The following is a 23,933-nucleotide window of genomic DNA, read 5'->3' as shown; positions in this document are numbered from 1 at the left end:
TCCAAAAAGCCAGACATTGTAACAACGTGGCAGTGAACATGTCAAAACATAGCTGCTTCCTCTTCTTTCATTCCAGTCTTTCAAAAGATTTCAATCTTTCATGATATATTCCCTTTGGGTGCTTCGGGGGGTTTTTAGCAGCTGAGGACTAGAGACTTGCACAGGCCGCTAGTGCATCCATTCCTACATGATGTAGTCAACGTGATCATAATAGAGGGGCATGAGGAGTGTTGCAAGTGTTTATAGGGTCTAATTATTCCACAAGGAGCCCAGGAGGAGAGAGCACATTTTACTTCAACTCTCCTGCGGAATCTGTTAGGAAAATTAAACCCCACAATTTGGTTTTCGGCTTGCATCCTGCTGCGTCCCCGCTCCAGGAAAGTTTCCTGTGTATGTATATCTTACCCTCTGCTCTGAGGCATTTTACAGGTGTGCAGGGTTATGCAAATGATCCCAGGTGATTCAGGGACACTGGCCTCAGTATTCCTCCTCCCCAAAAAGCAGAGTGCCCTTATGGCTGCGACAGTGACTTCCCCTGGTCCGTTCAGGATGAGTCTCTCCCCCCCATCCTTTTTGTATTTGCTGCTTTGGGGCTTCTGTTGCTGTGCCAGTGGGAGCTTAAACCAGGGGATTTCTTCCCCGCTGAGGCTGGATGGAGACTATACCCTTGCAGGGCTGTTTCAAATTCACCGGAGTAACATCACCAAACCCCAGAAAACTAAGCTAGAAGTTGCCATCTGTGACAGGTAAGTGAGAGGAGCCAGAAATATTGCAGGTGCCATAGCTCAGTTCTTTGCGTTCTCAGGTTCAATTCCCAAAGGCATCTCCAAGTAGGGCGGGGAGAGACCCCTGCCTGAAACCCTGGAGAGCTTCTGCCAGTCAGTGTAAACCACACTGAGCTAGATGGTCTGATGGGCCAGTGATCTGATAAGTCATCTTCCTATGTAGGATGCAGGTATCTGTGTCTGGGAAGCATGTGGTCCCAAGCTATGTTTAATCCTGGCAAAAGAGCAAATGAAAAAGGCAAATACCGAAGTAACTTCTCCACAGTCAAGTGCTTGAAGGAACATCTCCTATTGTTGTTGTTTAGTCGTTTAGTCGTGTCCGACTCTTCGTGACCCCATGGACCAGAGCACGCCAGGCACTCGTGTCTTCCACTGCCTCCCACAGTTTGGTCAGACTCATGTTTGTAGCTTCGAGAACGCTGTCCAACCATCTCATCCTCTGTTGTCCCCTTCTCCTTGTGCCCTCCATCTTTCCCAGCATCAGGGTCTTTTCCAGGGAGTATTCTCTTCTCATGAGGTGGCCAAAGTATTGGAGCCTCAGCTTCAGGATCTGTCCTTCCAGTGAGCACTCAGGGCTGATTTCCTTAAGAATAGATAGGTTTGATCTTCTTGCAGTCCATGGGACTCTCAAGAGTCTCCTCCAGCACCGTAATTCAAAAGCATCAATTCTTCGGCGATCAGCCTTCTTTATAGTCCAGCTTTCACTTCCATACATCACTACTGGGAAAACCATGGCTTTAACTATACGGACCTTTGTTGGTAGGGTGATGTCTCTGCTTTTTAAGATGCTGTCTAGGTTTGCCATCACCTTTCTCCCAAGGAGCAGGCGTCTTTTAATTTCGTGACTGCTGTCACCATCTGCAGTGATCATGGAGCCCAAGAAAGTAAAATCTCTCACTGCTTCCATTTCTTCCCCTTCTATTTGCCAGGAGGTGATGGGCCCAGTGGCCATGATCTTCGTTTTTTTGATGTTGAGCTTCAGACCATATTTTGCGCTCTCCTCTTTCACCCTCATTAAAAGGTTCTTTAATTCCTCCTCACTTTCTGCCATCAAGGTTGTGTCATCTGCATATCTGAGGTTGTTGATATTTCTTCCGGCAATCTTAATTCCATCTTGGGATTCATCCAGCCCATCCTTTTGCATGATGAATTCTGCATATAAGTTAAATAAGCAGGGAGACAATATACAGCCTTGTCGTACTCCTTTCCCAATTTTGAACCAATCAGTTGTTCCATATCCAGTTCTAACTGTAGCTTCTTGTCCCACATAGAGATTTCTCAGGAGACAGATGAGGTGATCAGGCACTCCCATTTCTTTAAGAACTTGCCATAGTTTGCTGTGGTCGACAAAAAGACATGCTTATACCCATAGACACGCTTATCTTATACCTTCAAGTGAGGCTCCTCTACTTGCTATCCCACCATCCTGCACATGCCAAAGTAGCATTACAGGCAGCAGAGCCTTGTGTGTGGTGGCACCTGTCCTCTAGACTTTTTTTTAAGGAGCTGCGGACAGGCCCCTTCCAATGTGGACTCACAGTCAGCTTAAGACCATTTCTCCCCACCCCCCAACACACCAGGCTTGTATTGGCAACAGAGAGGCATCCTACTTATTTGCAATCAGCTATTGTGTTTCGCTGGATGGTTAATCAGTTTTGATATTTTCTAGGCAGTCATTTTTTATTTTGTCCCTCTGAGAAGCAGTTCAGCTGAAAACCCATTAAGAAGTGCCATGCTGTGTCTGCTCCAATGTAGCCAGGACTATTCCCCTTTGGAATATGGAGGATTCCGTAGAGCCATCATGACTCACGGGCACTGATTGACCTCACCTCTTCCATGGATTTTATCCAATCTCCTTTGAAACAGTGTCTTGTGTCAACAAGTAGCATACATGGGACAAAGTTATGTGCAGTGAATCCCTGACCCTCCAGCTTCCTCCAGTTTTATAAAAAATGAAGGGGGCTGGAAATTCCTATTTAATTTTCCCCAAAGAAGCTGCATAAACAAATCAATAGCTCCAAAGTTATAGCTCATGCAATCAAAACAGTGCCACCAGGGCACAAGAAGGGCTGTGGCTCAGGGGCAGAGTAGAAGGTCCTTGAGGTTCAATCCTCACCATCTCAAGGGCTGGAAGAGACCCCCATCTGCAGCCCCAGAGAGCTGCTGCCACGCCTTGCAGGGAATCTTGAACCAGGTGTACCAATGACTCGACTAAAGCAGTTTCCAGAGATCATAATAAGACAAGTATCAGCAGGCAAGGAGGAGGAGGGAACTAAGGGGGACAACTCTCCAAGCAGCCCAGTGAGAACAGAACACTTGTCCATTTGTTTGCAACCAATCTATGTTTCGTTTTATTTGTTCGACCATTTTATTTTACAGTTCAGTATTGTTTTTAGTTTGTGTTTTATAATCATTATTAAAAGTTTTAGAATGCAGTAAAAGCAAAACCGAGAGTAAAAATAAGAAAGAGCGAGCATAAGAAAAGAAAATGGAGGAGGAGGAGGATGAGAAGAAGAAGAAAACCTCTATAAAGGTTATATATTTACTCTTCATGCACACCATGGGATATAAATCATCCCAGCTCTCACCTGGGCGCTTCCCCCAACCTCCCACCCTGGGAGATTCTCTCTCCCTTGCCTCTCACACAGGGTCTTTCCTCTTCCATCCCTCACAGAACATAAGTATAGAGTTAGCCAAAAAGAAATAATAAAGAGAAATAGAGAGAGAGAAATAAAAAAGAAAAAGATGCTGACAAATTCAGGGTTGCGGGGCAGGAAACAAGGAGGGAGGGCATGGAATGGAGTATCATAATGGAGCCTGTTGCATAGGAGCAGTCTACCTTGCAATATTTTGCTGCTGTCCTATTTGGGATCCCCCCCCCCCCCCGTCCTTTAGTTCCACCTTCTCCTGTGGCTTTTCTCTGTTTCTGCAGCATGTACGACGCGAGTCACCACGGCTACTACCTGGTCCAGGCCATGCGGCTGGGGGTGGAGGAAATCAACAACTCCAGCCGCCTCCTGCCCAACGTCACTCTGGGGTACGAGATCTACGACACCTGCTCGGCATCCTCCAACATGTACGCCACACTGAGCGTCCTCTCCCAGGGTGGCGGAGAAGGCTGCTGCGCTGCCCGGCAGCTGGTGGTGGCTGCCAACTACACCCACTCCCTGCCCAAGGTTGTGGGCGTCATCGGGCCAGACACCAGTGAGAATGCTTTCACCACAGCCAGTCTGCTGGGCGTCTTCTGCATGCCAGAGGTAAGCCCCCAAAGGGCGGTGGGCCATAGTGGATTAGGAGAGCCGTCTCCTACTCTGTGCTTTCTCCAGCTTCCCCACCAGCCACAGTCAGCATAGCCAGGCCCAGGAATGAAGAAAATTATTGGGGGGTGGGCAGAACAGGCACCAGCAGCTGCCTGACTGCTCTTCCCGGTCTCTGTTTTAGGCTGTTGATAGCATGTTTCACAACCGCCTCATTGAGATTCCTGCATCGCAGGGCCAGCTGAGCCTTTTGAGTCCCTTCCAATTCTGCGATTCTGCCTTATTTTTCTCACACATCTTCCCCCAAAGCAAATTACCCTCTTTGCTGGTGCAGGAGAGATCACTGCAAAGTAAAAGCGACACAGTCCACTGGGAAGTTGTGTTGGGGAGAGGTTCCTGCCGGATCATGTCCGTGAAAGCGTAGATTAGGCAGAAGAAAGCCTTCAGGAAATGTTGGGGAGGGCAAGGGCGGTGAATTGAAGCAGAGGGAGCCTCGGACTGACAATAAAAGACGTCTGAGGAGCCCTGTATGACTGGTGGCTGCTAGCTAGGAGACACACGTCCCACCGGTGGCTCTGTTTCCATCAGTGATGTAGCTGGAGTAAGCTTGTTTTCTGCTGCTCCAGAAGGCAGGACCCGAACTCCTGGATTCAAATGACAAGGAAGGAGGTGCCAGCTGAAAATTAGGAAGAACTTTCCGAGGGTGAGAGTTGTTTGACGAAGAAATGGAGTGCCTCAGAAGGTGACGGACTCTCCTTCCTTGTAGGTTTTAAAACAGAAGGTGGATGGCCAATTGTCAAGGGAGTCTTTAGCTGCTGTTCCTGGTTTGCAGGGGGCTGGACTAGATGAGCCTTGGGGGTCCATTCCAACTCACAGAACTGTTTCCATCTCCCCATCCAGCTGCATCAGGGGTGAGGGGATGTCTGTGGCCCTGCAGCTGTTCCTCCCATCATCTCTGGCCATGCTGGGAACAGAGAAGGGGTTGCTGTTGGGAGTTAAACTTCAGCAACATCTGGAGGACCCGATGTATATCAAGAGCAGTTGCCTCCTTCCCGCCTTGCTCTCTCTCTTCCCAGATCAGCTACGAAGCCTCCAGTAAGATGCTCAGCAACAAGAGGACCTTCCCTTCCTTCCTGCGCACCATCCCCAGCGACCAGCTGCAGGTGGACGCCATGGTGCGCCTGCTGAAGACTTTCGGGTGGACCTGGGTCGCGGTGGTGGGCAGCGACAACAACTACGGGCTCCAGGGCCTGCAGATGCTGCACGAAGCGGCCCCGCAGGAGGGCATCTGCTTCGCCTACCAGGGTGTCATCCCCGCCAGCAGCGCAGAGGTGGCCCACATGGTCCTGGATGTGGTGGCCTCTGCCGCCAACGTGGTGACCATCTTCGCCAACAAGCGCAGTGCCCTCCTGTTCCTCAGGGAGGTCACCCGGCAGAACGTGACCGGGAAGGTGTGGCTGGGCACGGAAGACTGGTCCTTGGCCACGGAAATCTGGAAGATCCCCGGCATTCAGGGCATCGGCACAGTCCTCGGGGTAACCATCCACCAGGCACGCCTCTCGGGGATGAAGGCGTTTGAAGCAGCTTTTGCCGCATCAGAGGAAGCGGGTGCCCAACCGGAGCACGGGGGCGACGCTGGCTCATGTCGGAATTGCAAGGAAAGGTGCGGCCAGCGATTCTCCCGGTTCCGCAAGCTGCCTGATAGGCAGGAGCCGTCGCCCTACGACACACAAGGAGCGTTTAGTGTGTACTCAGCGGTGTATGTCATGGCGCATGCCCTCCACCGTCTGCTGGGCTGCCAAACTGGTGTGTGCCGAAAGGGCACCGTCTATCCGTGGCAGGTAAACCTCCCCATCTCTCTCTGTCTCTGGGCATTTATCCGGCAGGGACAGTGCCAAGTGGCATTCCTGCTGCGGTAAGAGTGGGGTCTCTCCATGGAAAAAGCAGGTGCCAGCCAGGGGTGGCTAACCTGTGGCTTTACAGATATTGCTCAGCTCCAGCTCTCATCAGTCCCAGCCAGCAGGATTCATGGAACATGGAGGCTGCAACATCTGTAGGGTGCCACAGTGCTTATCCCTGCTCTGTGTTTTCCTGGGATTCCAGGATGCCGAAGAAAACAGAATAACAGCTGAGATTTCTCTGCATGATATACTCTTAGCGCCTGTGCCACACCATCTCACCAGCTGAGCATGCTCTGATGGGCATTGGGGGTATGTGAGCTGGGATAGCTCACTTGGTAGAGCATGAGACTCTTAGTCTCGTGGGCATGGGTTTGAGCCCCATGTTGGGCAAAATATTCCTTCATTGCAGTGGGTTGGACTAGATGAACATCAAGAGTCCCTTCCAACTCTATGATTCATCTTGTTAGAGGGTGACCCAGGAGACAGCAGCCCCCAAGTCGCTTGCACTGGGCCCTGGATCTCTTGCCCTTCCCCCTCCCTTTTCCTGCTCACAAACCCTGCCTAATTAAAGAGTTCGGGTTTGGGGTGTGGAGATTTGCAGAATCCATGGGGAGTTTTCAGGGTCAAAAAATGGAAGGGGAGTTCGTCCAGGGAATGGGACCATTTGGTTCAGCCAGCTTGGGGGTCTTCCAGCAAAACAAGGCCCCGTGCATTCAATTTTAAACATGGGGCGTTTCCACACTGAAGACTTAAAACTAGTTTAGCAGTTAATTCCTTCTCCCCAGAGAAACTCTGGAAAATACCCACAAGCCCACAGTTTGGCAATACCTTTGGACCAACCCACAAGAACGTGGCAAGCTCTAGAGTCCTCCAGAACGCTTCACCAGATGAGATGTACTGGGGCTGACATGAGTTGTAGTCCAGAACATCTGAAGGATATCAGGTTAGGGTTGGCTGGATTAGTCTGTCTGTCTGACTCTCTGCTGCAGCTCCTGAAGGAAGTGAAGCGGGTGAACTTCAGCCTGAACCACAGACAGATTTATTTTGACACCAATGGGGACCCCTTGGTTGGCTACGACCTGGTCTTGTGGACATGGGCTGGGCAGGAGTGGAACTACACCGTGGTGGGCTCCTTTGACAGGAACCCGGACCGCCTGAGCATCCACAAGGACAGGCTCCTGTGGCACACAGAGGATAATCAGGTAAGGAGGCACATACGGAGGAGCGGGAGGCTCATACACCCAGGGAAGATTCTTACTGTTGAGATCTAGCCACCACCCATGACGTTGGTCTGCCTGGAATTCCCCTTGCCAGGGAAAAATGGGAGCGAGCAACCCATTCTACTACAGGGGGGTTGTAGCATTGGCTCATGGGGGCACTTTGGGTCTACCTACACCCCTTGACACCAACGCTCCTCCTCCCGCCCAGGTCCCTGACTCCGTGTGCTCCAAGGAATGCGGCACGGGGGAGCAGAAGGTGCAGCAGGGCATGCACCAGTGCTGTTTCCACTGCGTGGGCTGCTCTCCAGGAACCTTCCTGAACAGAAGCGGTGAGTGAATTGTCAGCAGGCAGGGCAAGGCCAGGCCAGCACCAGAGTCAGTAGCAGGCAGGCAGAGGCGATTCAACTCTTCTGCTTCCTGCCTCTTTAAACCCATGGCCTCCATGGCTTCAGGCTGGCTCTGCCCCCTTGCTGTCTCCCCACAGGGCCAACGCCTCTGAGGTCACATGGCTTCCTAATCCCGAAGCCCAAGCCTTGCATGATGTTCCTGAGCTTTTGCGGTTTGGGGCCAGGGTTTGTGGCCTCACCTGCATCCTCTAGGAGGAAGCCATGGCCAAGCGGCCCGTGACCAGAAGCAGGAAGCTCTCTTGCAAAGCACTCGGAGAGATGGAGAAACATGGAAATGTGCTGGAGCCACAGAGGGTTCGCTCATGCTAGCCTGGGGGGTGATGGCAGTGGCAAAAAAGGGAGAGTTTTGTACCCGGTATACCTTTAAAGCACATTCTTTCCCTCGGGAAATACTGGGCACCTTAGTTCACCCCTTCACAAAGATACAATGTCCAGCAGACCTAAAAAAAACCTACAGGCCTCAGGGAAAGAATGTGCTTCAGATGCGTTTTTATTTGCCTTTCAATTTATTTCTAAATGTGACTGGTTTTAGATGCTTGTAACTGTTTTAGATGCTTGTAATCTTATATATATATATAGTCTGCTTTCTTGTTTTAAATGGTCCACCTGTTTGCTACCAATTTGTAGAAACAGGTGCACTTTTAGGACCCTGAGCGAACTAAGATGGTGGGTGGGCAAGATCTAGAAGTTGGGGTGGGGAGGAAGGGGACGGGTTCAAGAGATGCAGGGATGAGTGCCAAAGACCCAGGACCTCCCCCTAATAACACTTTTGCACGCTGTGATATTAGGAGAGCACTTCCAGAGTGCAACACACACAGACGGCGAGGCACTGCAGCATATAGGTACACTAAGGCTGAGCTGTGTTGATGGGAGGAAAGGCAACGTTCTTGCAGCCGGGAATCCAGGATTAATTATTTCATAGAATCATAGAACTGGAAGGGGACGCGAGGATCATCTAGTCCAACCCCCTGCAATGCAGGAATCTTTTGCCCGGCATGGGGCTCAACGCTGACATTAAGAGTCTCGTGTTCTTCCAGCTGAGCTATCCCAGTTGGCTATTGCATATGTATCCTAGGCTTTTCTCCAAGCACCTCAAGGTGGTGTACACATTATTCTGCTCCTCCTCCTCCTCCTTTAACCCCGACAACAACCCTGTGAGGGAGGTTAGGCTGAGAGGCAGCGGCTGGCTCAAGGTCGCACCCAGCTGGCCCAGCGGAGGTTTGAACCCTGGTCTCCCAGGTCCTTGTAGTCAGACTCTCTAACAACTACACTGCAGCGGCTGTCCTGTTGGCTGCCCCCCCGAGATCCCGGGGGTGGGGAAAAGGTGGCTTCCAGTTGCCTCTGCTGACTAGCCCTGCCGCCCCACAGATCCGTACACCTGCCAGAAGTGCCGGAAGGATCAGTGGGCGCCTGACAGAAGCGAAGCCTGCTTCGACCGCACCGTCGTCTTCATGCTGTGGGACGACCCCATCTCCGTGGCCCTGTTGGCAGCCAACACCCTCCTTCTGCTGCTTGTGGCCGGGACCACGGGCGTCTTCGTGCGGAACCGCCACACGCCCGTCGTGAAGTCGGCCGGCGGTTGGATGTGCTTCGCCATGCTGGGCGCCCTGGCCTGCGCCGGCCTCAGCCTCTACTGCTTCTTCGGGGCCCCAGGGCACTTTGTTTGCCTTCTGAGGTTGTCGGTGTACAGCACCTGCCTCACCGGGTGCCTCTCGTGCATGGCGGCACGCTCGGTGCAGATCGTCATCGTCTTCAAGATGGCGGCCAGGGCTCCGGGCCTGTATGGGGCCTGGCGGAAGTACCACGGCTCCGGCCTGCTCATAGGAGCCATCACTGGGCTGCAAGGCACAATGGTCCTCACCTCCCTCACCATCAGCCCCCCGGCCCCCTACAAGAACTACGAGGCCTTTGAGGAGCTGATTCTCCTGGAGTGCAGCCAGGGCAACACGGTGATCCCCGTTTTCTGGATGATCTTCAACAGCCTGCTGGGCGTAGCTTGCTTCACCATCAGCTACGCGGGGAAGGACCTTCCCAACAGCTACAACGAAGCCAAGTGCATCACGTTCAGCAACCTCATCTACTTCGTCTCCTTCATCACGTACACCACCGCCGCGAGCATCTACAAGGGCAAGTACCTGGCGGCTATCCACATCGCCACCCTCCTCTGCACCCTCGCCGGGATCTTCGGGGGCTACTTCGCCCCCAAGGCCTACGTCATCCTCTTCCACTCCCATCTCAACACCAACCAACACTTCCAGATGTCCATTCAGAGCTACACAAAGAGGGTGAACGCAACAGGCTGAGAGGCGGGAAGGTCAGGCAGCCAAGGCGAGATGGGCTTTGCCGTCTCGGTTTCACATTTTTCCGGTCTTACGTACCGTTCTGTACAATTCCACACTAATTTTTTCTTCTTCTTTACACAAAAGGAATCCTCGTGAATTCTGGTGCCATTTGCCTTCATACAGTACAATTGTGTGCAATTAAGTTGCGCAATTTGAAAGCCGGCTGGTTGAAATCCCACAGATTAAGAACAGGGAAGGTGGAGAGCTTAAAAGCTCCTCTTGCACTGGGTTTTCCTGGAGCAGAAAGTTTTTAAAAGCCTTGCTTACCAGGCTCTGGGATGCTCTCAGGAGATTTTCTGGGAATCCAGTTGGCCCCACAGGAGCACCCCAGAGCTCTCTGCTTTGCTTGAAAGGTAAAAATGGTTGCATGAGGGAGGTTTTGGCATTCAATGGAACCTTGGTTCTTGGACGGCTTAGTTGACGAACAAATCGGCTCCTGAACACCGAAAACCCCGAAGTAAGTGTTCAGATTTCCAAACGTTTTTTGGAAGCCGAATGTCTGATGCAGCTGTCGGCTATTGTTTCCAGGACACCTGCACCAATTGGAAGCCGCACCTTGGTTTTCGAACGTCTTGGGAGTCGAATGGATTATGTTTGAGAACGTACGTGTTTTTGCACATGCGAACTATCCCCAGGATGTAACCCCGGCATAAGACGCAAAACACTACAAATTCTATTATTCTGTTCTACGATTCATACCGTGTACACTTCTTTGTATGCATTTTGCTAAGATACATGTTTTCCTGCAAAATGATTTCCCTTATACAGTGGTACCTCGGGTTAAGTACTTAATTCGTTCCGGAGGTCTGTTCTTAACCTGAAACTGTTCTTAACCTGAAGCACCACTTTAGCTAATGGGGCCTCCTGCTGCTGCTGCGCCACCAGAGCACGATTTCTGTTCTCATCCTGAAGCAAAGTTCTTAACCCAAGGTACTATTTCTGGGTTAGTGGAGTCTGTAACCTGAAGCGTATGTAACCCGAGGTACCACTGTATAATGCACTTCTGCAAGTTATTTTCATTGATATAAGCATTTTTGAACACACTGCTTGGCTGGAGAACTGCACTGCAAGATTTGGAAGAGTGGGAATATCCGAGGCCAGCTGGGTTTCAGTTTCTGTATCGTTTCATAAAGTACAGATCAGATTAGTGTGAACTGAATCAAGTTTCTCCCCCATCCCGTGATGGGAGTAAGGTCAGAGAAACCTAATCCACACACAAAGAACTCCAGGGGCTCATGGCTGATGAGGAAATAACACCCCCCCCCCCCACCATTTCCCCGTCCCAGGCAATTGGATCAACAATGGTTCGAGCTGTGGGGGTGACCGATTCTTTTTCACTCCACTCCAGCAGAGGAAGGGAGTAGAGGTTCTGTCAGCTGAGCAAGGGAAGGTCCTAATGTAGAAATTTTAGCGGCACCTGGTCCATTATTACACACTGCATTATGTTCAGAGTATGGATGTAATTGAAGTTTGGGTTTTCTTTTTTAATTACTCTCCTTTATTGGGGATGGGGCTTTACAATAGGGGCACAACGCTACGTCTCACAGTCATCCGGGATGGTAATGATCAGCGACTGTTCGATCACATCCGGGGGACCAAAGTTCTCGTTCGAAGAGAGTCTCTGTACAGGGAGCTCCTCGCTCAGGGAGCCGTGGGCGAGCGACTCCGCCACGACTTCCTCGGCAGAGCCCCCCTCCAGAGCGTGAGGGGGCTGCAGGGCCACCACCACGGCCTTCTCGTCCTCGATGATCAGGTTCCGCAGCTTCCTCTGGCGGGGGTTGTAGTTCTCCACCCGGTCGTGGATCTCCATGTGGCGTCTCAAGTGGGCCTTCGAGAGAGAGCAAGAGGAGAGACGGTTGGCATGTTGGAACCCAGAGCCCACAAATGGAAGTGGGGAAGAGCAGCTAAGGGCCTTTCCGGCGGTAACAGATGCACTGCTGGGCAAGGAGGCAAGGCAGGAGCTGAGCTGGGTTGCCTCAGGCAGGTCCTCCTCAGCTGTGCATCTGAAACAGAGGGAGACCTTACAGGTTTGGGGTGAGGATGACAAAATGTGTGAAGGTCTCTGAACAACTGAGAGTGCTTTATGGAGGGCCAGTGGCTCTCAAGGGGGTCACTTTTAAAATTGTTTAGTGATCCTAAGGCAGAGGAGAACTCTCTTTTTTTCTTCCTGTCGAGGGCCACACTCCATGAAGGATAATCTCTTGGGGGCCGCATATAAGTGTTGGGCAGGGACCCAAGAGAAAAGTGAACAGAGCCACCCTCTTCTCTCTTACACCTCCTGCCCCAGTTCCCACCCCAAGTTTCCCCTCTGCTAGGCACTTGCAGATGCCGAGGGCCACATGAAAATAGACAGAGGGCCACAGGTTGGCCACCCCTTTCCTCAGATGAAGGGGGGAATCAATGCAGATACTGTAAGGAGAGGGAAGAAGGAAAAAAGAATTGCAAGAATGAGAAAGAAAAGGCATTGAGAGGGGATTTGAAGAGCCTGGGAGTCAGATATGCACACACCAACACAAACACAAAATTCCTATTTCGTAAATGTGCCGTAAGCCAGACCACGAGTGCCGCATCGTACCTGCCGTGTGAACTTGTAGCCACATTCCGTGCATTCAAACTTCCTCACCCCTTTGTGCCGACGGACGTGGACACGCAGTTGCTCCACAGCTGGAAAAGCAAAACCAGGGGCCCATTAAGTGGCTGCCTAAGGACAGCATCCAGCCCAGTGCTGCCCACTCGTCCAGATGTTTCTGGCAACTTCTCCCAGGGGCTGTGCTGGCCATGTCCAAAACATCTGGAGGGCAGAAGCCTGGCCAACTTGGACAGTAGCTTTACCAAGATTTATGCCCAGCCATCCCACCCTAGGTAGCTTCTTTAACTTGGCTTAAGTCTGAGGTCTCCCTGAATACAAAAGCTCAGTCCTCTGCCACTAAGCCAGACGCAGACAATCTGGTGCCCGACCCTAATCCCTGACCATACCAGACCCTGGGGCTGGTGGGAGTTGTAGTCCAACAGCAGCTGGAGGGCACCAGGTTGGCAAAAGCCAAGCTGCAGGATCCGTGCTCCTCAACTGCGTAGTTCCATCTTACACAAAAGCCTTTGCGCTGCGTGTTTTGCGACAGCAAGGCTTCGCCCCTCTTAACAAGCATTTCACTCATTCACTCAGTTGTTTCGGCACTCCCTCCGCTTACCTTTGAAAGTCTTCCCACAGATCTGGCAGAAGTGGGGCCTCCCTTCCTGGTGCCGGCTGGCAATGTGCCTCAGCAGGGGTCCTCTCTCGGTGAACTTTTGGTCACAAAACTCGCAGCTGAAGGGACGCTCGCCTGTGTGGGTCCGGTTGTGCTTGTCCAGGCTTGCTGATGTGGGCACACAGAAGAGAAAACCAGTCAAACAGGAGGAGAGGCCTTCTTTATATTTCTGTATACACACCAGACTGTATTACAAAAGTGATGGGAATGGAAACATAGCTTTAAAAGCACCCACTATTCCTTCCTGACTAAGGACTAGAGCTGCAAGATGTATCGGTAATTTGTCCAAAACCCGTATGAAGTTCACACCGCAATACCGGTTTCAGACTTTTTGAGCTGGTGATATATCACGGCTCCCCGGCTCCAGCCAGCACAGCGCCCCTCACTCCAGTCTGCCTGCAGCTTGTTCCTCCCCGTTTCAAGATCGTGGTGCATCGCCAGATCACATTGTTTGGTTGGTGATACATCACAGTGCTGAAAAACTGATACTGCCCAGGCCTCCTGCTGACTGAGAGGTTCTCTAGGTTCCTAGAGAGCCCGGGTGGGACAGGCCCACAAGTCCTAAGCAGATGCCCTGTGCCAACTCTGCCCTTCAGTGGGAACGGCCCCAAGGGCCAGGCTGTACCCATACCTTGCGTGCGGAAGGTTTTGCCACAGAGGTGGCACTGGAAGGGCTTCTCCCCGGTGTGGGTGCGCAGGTGCATGTTGAGGTTGGCCTTCTGGGTGAAGGCGTGCTGGCAGAACTCACAGACATAGGGGCGCTCGTTCCTGCAGAGACAGGAGGAGGAAGGGCAATGCTAGAGCGTACTGGGGCATGGAAGCTCCCCGTGGAAAGGGACAAAGCAGGCCACTTCTGCACACCTATGCTTAGCTTTGATGTGCATCTGCAACCCGTTGCGACTCGAAGCCCTGTGGCCGCACTCCTCGCAGACAAACAGCTTCTCCCCGCGGTGCTTGAAGGCCTCGTGGAGGTGTAGCTCCGTCCGCGACAGGAAGCACTTGGAGCAGGCAGAGCACTGAAGAAGGAAGAGGAGGAAGGATGGACTGGGGTCAGGGATGTGCCCCTTGCAGGCCAAGCAGCCTTGCGGAGGAGGCCTCAGGCTCAACCAATTCCTCGCAGACTGCCCCTTTACCCCCATTAATATCCCTGGAGCTTGGCCTTCCCTTCATTCTCGCATGTTAAGGAAAGGTGCCATCTCCCAAGCAAACCACACTCCCTGTCTTCACTGGCCTTACTGTAACAAACAGGTTTCAGAAAAAATAAGGTTGTGTTTTTTTAAAAAAAGTAAGTTGTAATCGCCAGTAATGAAGTATTGTATGCAGCTGTGCGATTTACTGGGTCAATAATAAAAACGTAGCAAAAGGGAAAGGAAGTGTGGGTTGTGATGACAGAATCAAAGCAATTGCAAGTTTTTGTTTTAACAAATTAGATGAAAAAGTAACCTTGGAGTGTACTAAACCCAGACACTTACATACTCCCTGTGAGGCCTGATTCTCCTGAGCTGCTGTGTTTCCATATAAAATAAAAATTAGACTCAATGGCAAAGAAGCCATCTCAAGCACTGGAAATTTTCAGCTTAGGTGAGATTTTCCCAAGAAGGGCGATTTGCCAAGTCTTGGCCAACACCAATACTCACCGCGTGTGGCTTGGGGGCCCCATGTAGCTTGATGAGGTGGCTCTGCAGGTCCTTCTTCTGCATGAACTGCTGGATGCAGGAAGAGCACTGGAACACAAGGCGACAAGAACCGCAGGTCAGTGGCGGATGAGGGTTGCTATTCTTTTGTTTGTTTTCATTTGAAAAGAAAAGCCATTTCTCACACTGAACCACACCTTACAAAACTAACCTTCCCTCCATAGAGTTATCTGAATAATGTCCCACATATTACAAAGGATGTTAAAAACAAAAATGGAGATTCTGAAAACTAAGGATAATCCCTCATATTTATACTGTGAGGTGCAGAGCTGGAATAATTCTGAAGGTCTACTTTCTTCTCTTTTCCCCTTTCATCAAGGCTGTAGGCTTCCAAAGTTCATTACTGTAGCATCCTTAAGGTTTTGTGGGAATCTGATAAAGAGGCGTTGCAGGGACGCAATGGCCCTCGGGGTCCCTTCCAACTCTACAATTTTGGATACATACACATTGTACTGCAAGCACCTGTCTGTCAATATTACTATATAAAACGAAGTATTGCTGTGCTGAGACTTTTTTTTCATTTGGCCTCTACTTAAAACAACTTTTCCGTCAACCTTTCAGCTTACTTGGTTAAACCATTCTTCTTTAAAGGTAAAGGTACCCCTGCCCGTACGGGCCAGTCTTGACAGACTCTAGGGTTGTGCGCCCATCTCACTCAAGAGGCCGAGGGCCAGCGCTGTCCGGAGACACTTCCGGGTCACGTGGCCAGCGTGACAAAGCTGCATCTGGCGAGCCAGCGCAGCACATGGAAACGCCGTTTACCTTTCCACCAGTAAGCGGTCCCTATTTATCTACTTGCACCCGGGGGTGCTTTCGAACTGCTAGGTTGGCAAGCGCTGGGACCGAGCAACGGGAGCGCACCCCGCCGCGGGGATTTGAACCACCGACCTTTCGATCGGCAAGCCCTGGGCGCTGAGGCTTTTACCCACAGCGCCACCCGCGTCCCATTCTTCTTTAGGAACCCCCTAAAACACTTCCAAATCTTTCTAATAATCATCCCTGTAACTTTTAAGTATTCTGTTAACCCTTTTACGAGCTGCTCCTTCATTAGGGCTGTTCCCAGAAGTCCTACAGTAGCCATTGGTAACAAAGGATACAGCACCATCCATAGAGCAGACCTGAGCCTAGAAGGGCGAGGGGAACCTCAGCTCCAAGCCTCTGTGCTTAGCTGAGCACCTGGCCAGGGTGTTCAGGTACAGCTTCTGTTCCTGATGCCAGCCTTCCCCTCCCTCCAAAAGCTGGGGCCCTCCATATGTTTTGGACCACAACTCCCATCAGCCCCAGCTGGCAGGGCTGCCTTGTAGCTTCGAAGGGAAGGTTGAGGCTATGTGAATCGCTCCCCTTCCCCAAAGTAAAATGTCCTGTCACAAGGCAGCCAGCAAGACTCAGGGGCAAGGCAGGCTGACCTTATAAGGCATCTCTCCCGTATGGGACACCATGTGCACACGGAGCTCCATCCGCCTCTTGAACATCTCTTGACAGACAGAGCAGGTGAAAACCTGGACAGAAAAGGGAAAAGGACATTCAGGGAGCTGGGAGGGGCGGGGGGGGGAGAGCCCTGCATAGAACTGCCAGCTCCAAGGAGAGTGAGCAAACCTACATGTTCGAGAAACACAGCCAGAGACTCTGCTGCTTCAGGAAGCAGGCAGAGAAATTTAAGAACAGCCCTGCTGGATCAGGCCGCTCACCCATCTAGTCCAGCATCCTGTTTTCACAGGGAGCAACCGGATGCCCTAGGGGGAAACCCACAAGCAGGATTCAAGCCCAAGGGCAGCACTCTCCCCTCCTGTGGCTTCCAGCCTCTGTGTCTTTGATTAGCGGACAATCACATGAGGCTGCACTGTAGAAGGAGAAGAAGGCCGCATTGCTCCTCTTTTAGACATCACCCAACCCCAAACAGCCCCTTTTTGTCCTGACTCAATGCATGCACAAATCCTTAAGTCACCCCTCTCCAGACAGGGCCTGGGGCTGCCATCTCTGTGGCTGGTGCGTTTGCAGCTCAATGCTGACAGGCTGTGTCAGTGTCGGCTCCCTGGTGGACGAGACAGGATTTGAACCCGGGTCTTCTACATCTCAACTCAGCCCTCTCTCTTGGGCACCATAACAGCCTCCACCCACCCAGTACATCAGGGCTGTTCCTCCAACAGCACTGCAAGAGTGTCTGTGTGTGTTTTCCAGCTGTAACCCCCTCCTTCCCATAATACCTGCTCTGAACGGTTCATGCAGTTCCTGGCTTCGTGCTCCAGCAGGTTCTCCTTCCGGAAGTAGCATTTCCCGCACTTTGAACATTCAAAGGGCTTCTCACCAGTGTGCTTCCTGCAGGTTACAAGGATTTCTTATATATATATATATATATATATATATATATATATATATATAAAAAGAACAGAGTGACCTAATGCAAGTAGTCCTGTAAGGCTGGTCTCCCAAGGGCACTCACTTTAAACCAGGTACCAGCAGAAAGTAGATCAGGGTCTTCTGATCTGGGTGATTTGGACTGCTATCAGGCAAACTGCATTTTCAATTGCTGGTTCTAAATGTGTTTTGATGTATTTTAGCTACTGTTTTTAACTAGTTAGTTTTAACTACTTTGTATTTTGCAATGATGCTTTTAAATGTTGGAAGCTGCCTTCAGAAAGGCAGGATATAAATACATTAAAATAAAATAGCATAAAACAGCAGCAACAGCAGCAGTTGACTGTCAGGAGTTTGTGACTCCCAATTGTTTAACAATACCAACAGATATCTTCCTTCCCCACTCCACAGCTAAATTTGGCTCTGAAACAAATAAAGTCTGGAGTAACCAGAAGTAGACTTCTGTCTGAGAAGAATGAGTTCAGTCCAGTTCTGGTCCTGAAAAAAAATCCCTCCACACAGAATGTGCTCAAAGGCACCTGTCCTGGACTCCTCCAAGTTTTGCACCTGGGCTCTCTGGCTTCCAATAAGAAACCAAGTTTGGAGTCTGCCCATTCCTGCTCCAAATGCTGGGCAAGGAGCCAACCGTGCCTCAATTCACAAGCTGGTTTTTGGGGCAAAACAGGCAGCCCGTATCTTTATGAGCATGACACCCTCCCCAGTGCAAGGCATGCAAACTTGCCTGTTGTGCACCTTGAGATAGTACTTGCTGAGAAAGGACTTGTGGCAAGTGGGGCATTCGACTGGTCCCGTCGCACCCCTGCGGCTTCCCAGCACCCCGGCTTCCAGCAGGCCGCTGTTCCCAGCAGTCTTGGAGCTGCTGGGCTTCCTGGACAGGTGAGTTCTCCTTTTGGTCCTCACGCTCTTCTTCCCGGGAATGTAATCCTCATCCCTTTCCTTGCTCCCTCCTCCTTCATCTTCGGCGGTCAGGTCATTTGAGCCGGGAGCCTCCTGCATTTCCCGCTGTGAGAAAAACAGGGCAGTAACTTCTACACACCCACCCAAACACAACTTTGTGTACTACGATAAACAGAGTCCATCACAAAGGCTAGCCACTTGACCAGTTAAAAAATAATAATACTTGGCCATATATGATGGTCAAGTATTTAAAACATTCATTTAGTACAACTGTAAGAAAGGAACTAACTATAGGCTAATTTCAATCCTGCCAATTAGTTAACCGTTCCAGGTAAAAGTTCTATTGTCATCAAGTGTTATTTGTAGCCTAATCACATAGTGCAAATAAGAGGCGCAGGTGAAACAAATTCAGGAGATTCAACCATTCTCCTTTACTTGATCCCAGGACCTGAGGAATAGCCCAAAGCATTGTAAATGTTGCTTAAAATGAAATTTTAAACTCACACAGCATTTCTAAGACAAAGGTACTTTGATACTTTCTGGGTGTTTTGGACCACAACACCAGGACGGATGGGAGTTGTAGCCAAAAATTCTGGAGGGCATGAGGCTGGGGGAAGCTGCTATACAAACATAGCTAGACTATTTCACCCTTTACACAGGTCAAACCTGGTTTAGCAATGGAGTGTAGACTTGAGAAGGAGCTGCTGAATTTGATCATGGCACCTTACACATTTTCAGGTGTACACAAATATGCAGAGGGGTCCGCAAGACCCCTGTGAGCACACAGTCCTCATATCACCAGCTCTATCAGTTCCATTAAATAGACTGGCTGCCACCCACACAAATACATTTTCACCATCCGTGGGATTAGCTGGACTGTTACTATCAGACTGTGGACTGTTAACTGACAGTATTTGATGAGTGAACTCTGAGTTTCCCAATATTTAGACTAAGCTCCACCTTTTTCAAGTACACAACACACAACCAAACTACCATGGGATGGATGAACTGGCCTTGTCTCTCCCCTGGCCTCCCCCAAAATCCAAGGCAGCCCCCCCCCCAACATTTCCTGACGAGATGCTTATTCTGTTCAGTTTCTCAGAACAACAGCTGCCTGAACCTAGAATCCCAACAGGCAGCTCTCAATCTTGCAGAGGCAGCTTGATTGAGTAGGCCAAACCAATCCTTCCACCATTCTACACGGAACTACAATTAGGTTTCTTCTCCAATATCCTGCTACCCATTGGGACTTTCAGCTGCAGTAGAACATTTTTAGCATTTTGTTAGAGAGACCTGGCCTTTGGGACAAACAAGAATGCAAACTGGACTTAGAAGATTCAGAAGCTCTTTGTTTACAAAGACTCACAGCTCAAACCTGCACTGTGTTTGTGTATGTGAGTGAGAGGGAGCTTGCTACTGCAGTATGACCCCCATCTGCAGTTTTTGGAGCACTAACAGCAGCCAGGCCTTGAAATCAGAGCTGTTAGTTATTTCTGAGTTGCTTTTATTAGTTCGTGCTGTACTGGGACAAAGTGCACAGTTTTGTTGATGCCTGTTGACATTTGTGATATTTCTGCATTGCCTGCATTTGCTGTACATGGATGTGTGCTGCTTTGGAAACAACAGGCCTGCGTAGATCTGCTGTTATAACATGTGAATCTGCACCATGCCTCACTGGATTTGGTGCTTTAACAAAAAGGTAAATGAAATGAGGATTTTGCAATTCAAATTCTGCATCATAAAAACTGCAACATGCACGAATCACTCATTCTAACAAAGCTCTAAGTACAAGCTGGGATGAATTTGTGAGTCATCCATCTAGCGTGTTTTTGTCATTGTTCAGTATTATTAAAATTAGCAGATGGGAAACAAGGAAATAATAGTTTTCCTACAGCCACTACGTCTATTTACATAGAAAAAAATACTATAAAAGATCCCACCCACCCAGAAACACTGTGTATAGCCCTATCAAAATCCCCATGAATCAAGTCAAGGATGTTTAATGTACACAACTTTCAGGCTCTTGTAAATCTCAAAAACTTGCATTTTTGAATAGTTAAGTCTCTAGTCCTTGTGATTTCTCAGATAAGCTGGAGAGCTGCACAAAGACCAGACTAACTGAACACCTGTGGTTACTAACTACAAACTTCCTGGGCCATTCCAGGTTGTTGGAAGATAGTCTACCATAGTAAAGCGTCTTGAATTTTTCAACTTTCAAATTCCAAAAATGAGGGGTGCTAAAAAGTTGTAACATCAAGATGTCTTGGTTAAATTAATACAATTTAGTTTTGCTTGTTAAGTAAAATGTGTGTTTGCAAGGAAATCATTAAAAATGACTGCCAAGTACTTGCAGTTACATTATATATTAATATATATATATTTAGCATTATGACATTTTCGGAAGGTAGAATTAAACTTCATTAGTTTTCCAAAAGCAGTTTATGTGCTTCTTCATTAGGCATGGACTTATCAAGCTCAATGTTGTCCAATCACAAAAACATCAGATTTGAAATCTTCACACCCAAAAACATATTTTTAAGACCCCTCACTGAAGAAATTTGCAATAATTGAAGAAACACTCCCTAAACTGACATGCCCTACCACCATAGGCATTTCTGATCTGAGTAACCACATACGTACATTTGGGTTCACTGCAGCACAAACCAGATTCCTCAGCTGCTTTCTGGAGGTGCAGAAGTTTGCCAATTTGAATTGCGGGAAACATCTATGGAAGCTTATTAGCAGTTCCATGCCTTAAAAACTGGCAATGATGGACAAACTAACTGGAACACAGTTTACCAATCCTCCTGTAACATGTACAAGTGCAAGACAGACTTGACTACCTTCCTGAACATACTCTTGCCTTGAGGCCCTCTGAAAACTGAACATGCATGCCAGGGCGTATCCCAGGATCCTCTGCAAAGTTGTTCTGCACACCAGGAAAGGCTTCCCCAAGGACCCCAAGTTGCTTCCCCCACAGCTGTGTGTCCCTAAATGCCAGAACATGCAGTAACCCCAGAGATCTTGAATTCCCCCACCCCACCCCAGAGACACCCAGCCCCTTGGTGCAGGTCCCAACCCATCCTCCCCCTGCTCCCACATTAAGACAAGCAGCAAAGGCGTTCTGCTGCTTTGTCCCCACCAACATTGCTCGCTGCTTTAAGGCGCCTTTATTCTCAAACCGGGGCGGGGCTTGTCGCGGACAAAGGCAACCCCTTTCTGTTAGCACATGACTCCACACGCCACCTCATGATTGGCGCCCGCATCCTCGGCGGCTCCTCTTTTCAGTGGCCTTTTTAGGAGCTCCTTACATTCCGGGGCGCTCTTTACTTCACCTGCATTGCTCAGTGCTATTGTTTTGGGGGACCTTTTCAGCCTTCCCCGAAGGAGACAGGGGCTCTCTCTTTGGCCCTGGGCCACTTGGCTGCCCCGGATGCTGGGGCTCGGGCTGGCTTCTCGAGCAGTGTCACCTGGGGGCACAGTGCCACCAAGGGCCGGCTCTCCCTGCGTCTCGGCTAGCGCTTCGGAGCGACCCCCAAGGTCCTTTGCGAGCGGAAACGGGCCATTCTGGTCGCCGCCGTCCAAGCGCCCAGGCTTGAACTCCTGGCAAAGCCTGACTGCCTCTGGGATGCAGAGCTCCTTGGCCGCCTCGAGAAGTTTCTCCCAGTTCTCCGCAGTGATGGCCAGGTGGCCTGTGTAGAAGAAGTCGAGGAGGGGCGTGAAGATCTCCACAAAGGTCTCTGGCAGGATGATTCTGCTGGAAGCTCCGTCGTACATGCTCTGGAAGAAGGAGCTGCAGCACGCCAAGACACTCCAGTGAGCCTTGAACACCAAGCTGCCCACTGCCAGGGTAGCATCGCAGTACTGTCCACTCTCCCGCTGCTTGTTGAGTTCCTGCAGGACACGCACACTGTGCTGGACAAAAGAGCCCTCCATGGTCTGCTGTGGGAGAGAAACAAAGTGCAGGAGTAGAAGGATCAGGGATTCTTTAGCTAGGATTCCTGCATTGTGGAGCGTTGGACTCGATCAGGGTTTCCCAAACTTGGGTCTCCAGCTGGTTTTTTGGACTACAACTTCCATCAACCCTACCTAGTAGAACCAGCTGTCAGGGGTGATGGGAATTGTAGTCCAAAACAGCTGGAGACTCAAGTTTGGGAAACCTTGGACTAGATGAACCCTTTGGGTAATTGTAACATTCTGTGATTGTAAGTGGATGGAAACATTGAAATCCAAGCTACGTACAATGAGAGGTAGGCTGCTCATCTTGGCAATCAGGCAGGGGTAGAGAACAAAACACTTATGTATTCCTTATTATAATTGTATTTATGTAATTGCTTTTTTCCCAAGTTCCACAGATACTGCTTTATGACATTTGTGTTGTATGTTGTAAACAGCCCTGTGGTCTACTGATGAAGGGCTGGGGCAGTATATGAATTTAATAAAGAGCAATAATATTTATTAATAAATAACAAATAATAATGCAGAGGGGTGTTGCTTTAATTGTGTAAGGAGCCTCGAGTCCTGGTCTGGGAAAAGAGTGGGAAATAAATATAATAAAGATAATAATAATAATAATTAGTGGGTGTGTGCTCTGGGCACAAACTGAATTATATTTAGTCAACTGCATTAACATCTGAAAAAATTGGTTCCTTCATACCCCAGACCCAAACAACAGCATAAAAATAGATGAAATGAGCAGCACTGTGACTGTCTGTCTTTCCTCCCATAACTTTTCAGCTAAAAATGAAAACAAAGCAAATTATGTGTCCACAGCAAAACTTCAGTGTTCATTTGCAGGGAAGATAATTGGCGAGCAGAGCCCAACCAGTGTTAATATTATACCAATTATTAACACTCCCCTCTCTCGAAACATCAGGGGGCAGAACGCAAATAGCAAAGCCAAATCACTCCCCAAACGAAAAGGTCCCTGCAAGCCTGATCATAAGAAGAAAAACAAAAAAGCAACATCTCTGAGCAGGAGTAAGGCGCCCCCCTCCTTCTGTGTAAAAACGCTTGGAGATAAACTAGTGCAGGGGGCGGGGGAGGGGCTGTCAGACTACAACTCCCATCATCCTTATCCACTGGCCTTATCCACTGCAGAGCACCCCAAAAAAATATCAGGGGGGGGGGGAATGGGCTGTATTGGAGGGTTAATGACTGAAATGAAAGGAAGGCGGGGGGGGGGGGGCGGTATTGACATTTAGGCTAAAGGAAGGCTGCAGATGGCAAACTGCCAGTTCAGTTTAATTAATAAGCAAGCGACCAACAAGGAAGGGGGTTTTCACTGCCTCTTCCCCCACCCCCAATAGCCCGTGGTCTCCCTCTTATTATGGGATAGCGGAAACTTGGGGAAACAAACCACAACTGGGGAAGCACTACTTTCCCCCACCCCGCCAACAACGGACACTTTTAAACGCCCCTCACCCGCTTACCTCGGCTCTGCGCTCCTCCCTCCCCTCTTATATCGCGCCCAGCCCAGGCAGGGCAGAGAGGAGCCAAAGCGCCGCCATCTTGGTCCGAGCAGGGACGTCGTGACGTCAGCGCGGCGGCTGCGGGATGGGACGGGCGGGAGATATGCTAATAAAGAAGGCGGGGCGACTGGTGACGCCCCGCCCCTCTCCTTCAGCTCCAAAGCGGCGCTGCCCAAGCGGCTCATCCGGCGCAGCACCCGATTCGAATTAAGGGGGGGGGGGTCATCGAATCACAGAGCTGTAGAGCTGGGAGGGATTTCAAGGTCCCTCACCCAGCTTGAAACCATACCGGACCCTGTTTAGTTTAGCAGTTTTATTGCTACACCTCCCTGCTTTTT

The 23,933-nt window shown here is 50.0% G+C and overlaps 2 protein-coding genes across 3 annotated transcripts; one reads left to right on the top strand and one right to left on the bottom strand.

The window, feature by feature from the left end:
* Positions 1 to 3,571: 3,571 nt before the first annotated feature.
* TAS1R1 (taste 1 receptor member 1) lies at positions 3,572 to 10,488 on the top strand. The gene is made up of 5 exons (XM_028741670.2): positions 3,572 to 4,042; positions 5,119 to 5,883; positions 6,933 to 7,145; positions 7,372 to 7,492; positions 8,939 to 10,488. Exons 1-5 carry the CDS (start codon positions 3,719 to 3,721, stop codon positions 9,871 to 9,873), a joined length of 2,358 nt encoding a protein of 785 aa, XP_028597503.2. The 5' UTR covers positions 3,572 to 3,718; the 3' UTR covers positions 9,874 to 10,488.
* Positions 10,489 to 11,387: 899 nt separating this feature from the next.
* On the bottom strand, positions 11,388 to 23,708 carry ZBTB48 (zinc finger and BTB domain containing 48). 2 transcript variants are annotated; one of them, XM_077931444.1, is made up of 11 exons: positions 23,557 to 23,708; positions 21,371 to 22,066; positions 17,945 to 18,229; positions 17,056 to 17,163; positions 16,258 to 16,350; positions 14,795 to 14,881; positions 14,019 to 14,173; positions 13,789 to 13,925; positions 13,101 to 13,265; positions 12,488 to 12,576; positions 11,388 to 11,740 (listed from the first exon to the last, which is right to left on the bottom strand). In XM_077931444.1, the coding sequence occupies exons 2-11, from the start codon at positions 22,058 to 22,060 to the stop codon at positions 11,447 to 11,449; spliced, it is 2,103 nt and encodes a 700-aa protein (XP_077787570.1). In that variant the 5' UTR covers positions 22,061 to 22,066; positions 23,557 to 23,708; the 3' UTR covers positions 11,388 to 11,446. The 2 variants fall into 2 exon arrangements, with proteins under 2 accessions (XP_077787570.1, XP_077787571.1); XM_077931445.1 differs by having other exon boundaries at positions 21,371 to 22,063; positions 23,557 to 23,685.
* Between the last annotated feature and the right edge of the window lie 225 nt (positions 23,709 to 23,933).

The sequence above is a fragment of the Podarcis muralis genome, chromosome 7, assembly GCF_964188315.1.
Source record: "Podarcis muralis chromosome 7, rPodMur119.hap1.1, whole genome shotgun sequence".
NCBI classification, from domain to species: domain Eukaryota; kingdom Metazoa; phylum Chordata; class Lepidosauria; order Squamata; family Lacertidae; genus Podarcis; species Podarcis muralis.
Note: the sequence above shows the minus strand (reverse complement) of the source record. Positions and strands in the feature narration are given on the sequence as shown.